Source organism: Cephus cinctus, unplaced genomic scaffold (genome assembly GCF_000341935.2).
Source record: "Cephus cinctus unplaced genomic scaffold, Ccin1 Ccin1_scaffold0129, whole genome shotgun sequence".
NCBI classification, from domain to species: domain Eukaryota; kingdom Metazoa; phylum Arthropoda; class Insecta; order Hymenoptera; family Cephidae; genus Cephus; species Cephus cinctus.
The window spans coordinates 2,267,470-2,274,479 of NW_014332862.1; the positions used below are offsets into that span (position 1 = coordinate 2,267,470).

At 43.0% G+C, this 7,010-nt stretch overlaps 1 protein-coding gene across 6 annotated transcripts in view; it reads left to right on the forward strand.

Moving 5' to 3' along the window:
• LOC107262848 (glutamate-gated chloride channel) overlaps positions 1 to 7,010 on the forward strand; it is an 83,682-nt gene that overhangs the window by 16,886 nt on the left and 59,786 nt on the right. For 4 of the 6 annotated variants that reach the window (XM_015729459.2, XM_025080158.1, XM_015729452.2 and 1 more), the window contains exon 2: positions 4,031 to 4,098. The exons of 1 other annotated variant lie outside the window; for it this stretch is intronic. In XM_015729459.2, the coding sequence (XP_015584945.1) occupies positions 4,040 to 4,098 (59 nt within the window). In that variant the 5' untranslated portion in view covers positions 4,031 to 4,039. Of the gene's footprint in view, positions 1 to 1,254; positions 1,348 to 4,030; positions 4,099 to 7,010 lie in introns of those variants that run through there. One more of the 6 variants, XM_015729451.2, reaches the window with a different exon arrangement.

Genomic DNA, 7,010 nt, shown 5'->3' on the forward strand with positions numbered 1-7,010 from the left:
ATAGGCGTAAGTGTAATAGAAAATTTGAATGAATTACTTCCTAACCTTAAAAATAAACAAGAAGGTCTCTTGGTTTCTAGTGAACATTCCGACATGTATATCAGGCGCATACCTGTCTCTGAGCTCCACTGGATTTTATGCGCCGCGAAAGCTCGGCGTCATTTCGAGACGACGCAAGGCCACTTTAACAAGTCAGACGTCGTAAAGCGCCAGAACGCGCTGGCACTAACCTCAAACGACACAGGGACGACGTCCGGGCTTCGAAAGTCAGTAGGAAAATTATCATGCAACGGTATTCAAAATCTAGATGTTGCGCAACCTCTGGGAAATTGGTGGTTGGGAATCATAACGAAATTCTTGGCCGATGAGCAGCTGCTGATAGATAGTGCAGCTATTGTCTACAGTGAATGCCCAGTGTTCGCGAAGCTTGTTTTGGCTACCAACCATATGGAGCGGACACCGCTTTTTTTTTTTATGTAAATACATGCACGTTACATAAATTGTATACATCAGTTTTCAGTCTGATCATTCAGTATCTCCTTGTCATCTTGGTCAACCTCCAAGAACGTCTAAATACGATTTTCAACTAATTAAATATTTCATCGGTATTTATCTTTGACTAGGAATCTTATTTTACTCGGTTGGTATTAGCCGGTATATTATTAATGCCGGACGCTCTAGTCGCCCCCATTGCAGCTACGGGGTCGTTTGGTGGTTAAGTACGTAATTCTTAACACTGCTGAATAATGCAAACAGCTTTTCTACATAAGTGGATACTAGCTACGCGTCAAAGAAATTTCGCGTATGTAAGCTAATCTTAACTCAGCAAGCAGTGTCTACAAGTGCGACAATACTTTTTATGGATATCAAGTATATATAAAGTACGGATTAACCGAGAATGACTTTTTTTTAAATATTCACAGTTTGTTCAAGTTTACCAGTCATACGCAGCATCATATATGCTCATCGCGATACTTGACAGACTTAATTCAGGTACGTGAAAAATTAGCGGGAAATACGAAACATTATATTTCTGCATTGAAAAATAATTAAAAATTTTCTTTTTCAATTTCTACAAAATCACGTAAAACCTGTCGTCCGTCATAGTTGTATTTGTAATAAAAGAAATTCCTTTAGCCACGTTCTTCAAATATCGTTGTCAGAAATGACAATCAACAGAACAGTTTTTAGTCGGCGCTACGAAACAGTTCTTGGCTACCTAGCTTCTTGGCTGCTATGCTACTTAGTGTCAGTCGGCATACAAGAAGCATAAAAGACAGTCTAAGCCGTCGAGTGTCCGTCATAACACGTCGGAGTTGACAATATTCTGCCATAGTAAATTATAGGGTGAGAAACAATATATATTATTATCAATGAAAACAACAAACACGTGCTACACTGTAGCCACAGTGTCAATGCGAGAACGATATCAATTAATTATCACAACATGAGTTTAGCATATCCAGTATTCATATATAACTTATCAAAATTACCACATCCCTCCCTCTCCCCCATCACGAGTCCTCAGCTCCGAGTGAAACGAGGATTCAATTACGACTAGATGCGAGTGAAACAGACTGTAGTGACGTAATGCAGGTTACAGAATACAGTGATATACAAGCCCAGCGACAATTGCAAGTTGCCCGTAGATGTTCAGTCTCCCATAAATACCAGCATCGTGTTATAATCATGCCTAAGGGAGTTAACCCGATGGCCGTTAGAGTTTGTAGGGGAAAGCGAAGTAAAGCGTGCAATTTGTGCTTAATTGTATGAAACTGACGTCAGTGATGTCACAACGATAAAATCCATTCAGCCAGGCGGTTCGATGCCAAACTCAATTAACGCAACCTCCTCGAACTGCAGTAGAAAGAGGATCGTTAATTTAATGCGTCATAGGAGTCAGAGGCTACAACCACGTAAAAAAAAGGTTGCAAGCGGAAAAAAACGAGGGCGCTGCGGAAATTGTATTTTTGGTCAGTTAAGAAAGTATGTGTATATATATACATACTCTCTGGAATGTGTATACGGGAACGAAATAGAGTGGCGAAAAATAAAAATAGTCCGGGATGGATTCGTCGAGACGGTGGAACGGCACGTGACGTAAAGGAGCCCGAATTAATGGAAAACCTTGAGGGGAAAAGAATCGTTAATTACAGACGTTATACGGACGAAAGCATTTTCCGCGTGACTCGCGAAACTGGATAAGAGAAGACGATTAAAGGAGGGGGGAGTAGGGACGGTTTACTGGTAACACGTATCGGTCCCTTTTTTATCCTTCATTTTCTTTTCTTGTTAAGAATGACCCTTCTACTTGATTATCCGCAAATGCTGATCGGTTGTATCATATTTTTTTTCAAATTATTTTCATTCGGTGATATCAGTTTGGCTGAATAAGGTCCAAGGAGGCGACGTGCCGTTGCGCAATATTGTACTGGAGCGGCTGATTGGATATTTGAATATATACGTGTATAGATAAAGCAAGTAAATAAAGGGGAATGCATATGGTAGCGAAGGCGTGAAATTGAGAAATTGGCGTTTATTGGTAATCATTCGATACACGTGGCCTTTGGACAGGGGTTATGGTTAGGTTAGATTAGGTTAGGTTTGATTTCGAAAATTATCTTGGACGGGGTGTCAATTTCGGGTGTAGACGAAACCAGTTGATTTCTTGACTGGCAACGCACTAACGAGTCGAGGGAACTCGGGAAACGAGGGAAAAAAAGGACCCTTCGGTGGCTTCCAGAGGCCTAATTGCGTTGTTATCCTTCTGGTACCACCCACAATATTTTCCAACCCCCTTGGGCGCTTATAGCCCTGTATATATCATTAGGGTGGTTAAGGGATACGATGTGGTCGGAGGAGGTCGTAGGACTATAGTGCCCGTGGACGCAACAACCTTTGGAATTTTATTTCAATTTGTCCTCCCCTTTCGGGGGTATAAACGTGGGTACCTTGCTACCAACCCCTGTTGGTAGCACTGTGTCGGCTTTAACCCCTCATTTTTTATGCATTCATCGAATATTTTGTTATGCCGCTTTTTTCTCGCCTACAACGGGAACACGCCCCCGACTGCCTTAGCAGCCCCAGTGAGCCAGGGGTACCAACGTTATACCTCGCTTGCTACCAAAAGCAGTTTCAAGGGTAGAAAGGCCAGAGCGCCAACCCCACGTCTTACTGTCGGGGTGGTTTACGAGTATATAGAATTTGCAAAAGGGTTCCTTCGTGTAGGTCGAACCCGACGAGAGGTTTATGGGAAAATAAAAGACAGGTGGTTTCAAGGGGGTGACGGAAAAAAAAGAAAAAGAAAAGGAATACTAAAAACGAAACAAGCAAGTAAAGCCAACTCACGTTACGGAAACGGTTAGCACCCCCTAACTCTTGTCACGTGAAAACTTTCTCCCGGCTCGAAATAGGGGTGGCATTGCTTTCACGTATTTTAGCCCCAAAGTTTTGCATAATTTTCACCATTGAAATGTGTTTTGGCGAGCAGCGCTAAGCCGTCGAAGCGGAAGGCCGCAGAGTCCCGAGAGTTTCCTGTGGTTTTGCTCTGTCCGTTAAGCAGGGGTGGTTAGTGCCGATGGTGGCAAGCGTACTTTGAAGTCACAGGACATTGGACGTAAGACGGTTGACGAGTTATAGGGCGAAGCGTTATAAGGGAAAGAAAAAGTCGATTGCGCAACACAAAGATGGCGGAGGAACGGAAGAGGAGCTTGAGGCACCCTTGAACAAAAAAAAAATCAACTCGCGAATGGTTTTTACTCGCTATGTAACGTCGGTAAATATCAAGTGGAAATTACGTGATTCTCGTTATTGGAATTCGGACGTGGTTTTAGTCCGCCTCTAGTTTTCCTGCGGTTTTCTTGCCTCGCCAAGTGCCGAGAGGCTTTTGCCTCTTTGAAGTCGAATGACGCGGTACGGGGATAAATCGGGGTCGGGTTCGGGCTCGTGAATGTTCTAGCCACCCGGGATATATCCCCGGCTATGCCACTCGCAAACTCCCCCGTATAAACGTGATTATGTTTGCTTTCAGGCCGCCGCAATGTGGCCTGGAGTACTGCCGCTCCTGGTGGTACTGACAGTCCTGCTACATCCATCACGGTAAGTTTCCTGTCACTGTCAATTTATTAGTTATTCGAATATTATCATAGGACCGGAGACAATTTTTCATTCGCAGAAACAGAAAATATATATATGTACAGGTCTACACATGTGAATTATTCTATACTTTTTCGAGAAAAAAAAATATGAGAAATTCAGTTCCTCAAAATTTTCTCTTATCAGATAAGATTATTCTTGATTTTGCTCGTAACGCCGAGAATCCACTTGGCAAGTCTCATCGCTTCATCCTATTCTCTTTTCCTTCTCTTTCAATCCACTTCTCCTTTTTTTTTTCAGCCTCACCTAAAATTCCTTCGAAATATTCAAGTTCGTTCACTTTCGAGGCACGATATATCAGGGGTACCAATAGCTTCTATATAGTTACTATGTGTATATACTATATGTATATGTATGTCATACCTGCTGATTCACGGTTTCAATTTGCGTTTGGTTTCAATTTCTTGATTCATGGTTCAATTTGCACGTTACATTTCCGCCAGGGTGCGGTACTGCCTACCTATCTACCACCCCCTTGCATCTAGTAAGAACGAAAGGTAGGGGCGGGTATAAAATACTGATATATGCCAGGAAAATAAAGTCTGAGTCATAAATTCTGAGCTAAGCTCCAGCTCGTCTTCTATAGTCGCGAATTGGTCCTTTTCTTATTCTTTATAGCGTTTCCTTCGCTTACGGACTTACGCCTGGCGCTAAGAAGGATAGGTACAGAAAACTTAAACCTCTGACCTTTTAGCAGGGATTCGCCTTAGAATTACGATCTGACAATTAACCTTCTTTACAAGGACAGGGGCCAATTTCTGACAATGACTGTCATTAAGTTCCTGAATGATCTGTCGGTAGAACGAAGTATCCACCCCCTGCATTTATCTCGTGTAACGAGTCGCGCAACAGAGTTCTGGTAGATATTTCAGACGAAGGGGTTGATCACAGAACTAAGGGTAGTTATCAGTCCGTGGTCGATAGCCCATTAGAAGTATCGATCGGGAAAGCTCTTTTCATCATTAACCCACAGATATTGCCATCCCCTCTCTTTTTTTTTTTCTCGTACCCCAATTTATTTGGTGCTCGAACAAAAAATAAGGGTTGGGGGTTGAAAGTTTAATAAACAGATAGGAAAGGGCATCTTCTCGAATGGAGACTCGGGCTGTTGACGCACGCGCGAGCACGATGGTCCATGGGGCAAAGTACAGGCGAAACTCTGAATAGCCCATCTACGGGTCCGAGGCGCTTCTAACTCATAGCAGACTCTCGGGGTAGCAGGAAGGGTAGTTTCTCATCAGAGATCACCCCGAGGCTGCAGACCGGCTTAAATATTTCACTGGAGCAACGGACAAGAATCGCGGTTCCATAATAACTAAAAATTCTCCCTTAAAGAAATAACTGGGCTAGGGAGACTCGTGCACACGTGGCAGAAACAGTGCTGAGTGAGATGTCGATTGCGCGTTGGCTGATGGACGAAAAATTGAAGAAAACTTAAATATTACGATTTTTTATTCCCACTTCACTGTCGAGTCATGATATTGTCGTAACGAAAGAAAAAGAATTATCGATGCGGACGGTAACGGTGGTATAGTCGAGGCCGCGATAATTTATTATTTACGTATTTGCAATTCTGCATAGACCAATTCTTCTAAGACTCTATCCTACTCATTATCAATTCAAGGCTGCATCCCTTATCTGCCTCGAAGGAGTAGCTGTAGACGCCCGCAGAATCTATAATTTACAGGTAGATTCTCGATCTGTGAATAATTCAGTGCCCATTGTATTCAGGATGAAGGTCTTGGGTCCAGTCAATTGTTTATTTTTAAACCAGACTATATATATATATATATATATATATATATATATATATATCGGTAGAGAAATGTTATATAGTACGGAAGCAAGAAAAAGAACATTTCATATATACAATTTATGCACCTACCTCCTGTATATCTACGATATACATAAGTTAGATAAGTTACATAAGGTGCAGTTACATAGGTCGTCGCTTACCGCGAGATTTTCCAAAGTTTCGTAATATCCCATGAGCCGACACCTGCGCGAGTGTTTAGTAGCAGTCGACGGTTAGGAGAGGAGGTGAGGAGGACAGGGGTAGATGCAACGTATAGTGTTCGACGGAGCCCCAAGTACGTCCATCCGGATGGGTTGCGAGGTTGAACGGTAGAACCAACCTCTCTAAGACCGGGCAAAGTTCTCGCATGTTGGCAAAGTACCTACATATACGTGCCACGAAACGCTCTCGGGGTGCTTAATCGTTGTGCAAGCCCGCTGCACTTATAAATATCTGGCCGAGTGGTGCATGCTGGGTTGAAACTAGCGTATAGCGTGTACCGGGCGTTATTCACGTGACAGACGAAAGACTCGAAGGATTCGCGTGAGGGTTGAAAGCACTCAATGCATATAAATTTGATCACGAGCTGAGGAGGGCTGGCCAATTTGTTCTAAGGATATCGTGGATTAATCAAAGGCTTGTCAATTAGATGGGAATTGTTAAGGGTGTCTCTCGACATTCAGCAAAGGGATGAAAACGTGCCTGTATCCATCGCGGGGTTGATTTTCATGTGCTTTTGTGAAATACTATAATATACATATTTTTATATACGTATAAACTTTTCGTTGATCCAGTTCAGGGGGTGGTACTGGGATAGAGGTGGGTATGCAATATGTTTCAATCAGGCACAACACACAAGGGTTGTATAGTTATAGATGAGTGTGGATACGTGGACACACAGGCACGACCGAGGACATGCTGCATTTTAATAACTCTCGCGCGAGAGAGCTGATGACGAGAGAGAGAGGGGGGCGAGAGTAGGAGAGAGAGAGGGGTGGTGAATAATGCAAGAGAAACAGTTAGAGAGAGAAGGGCGAGAGGGCAGGTGTGACGGCGATGG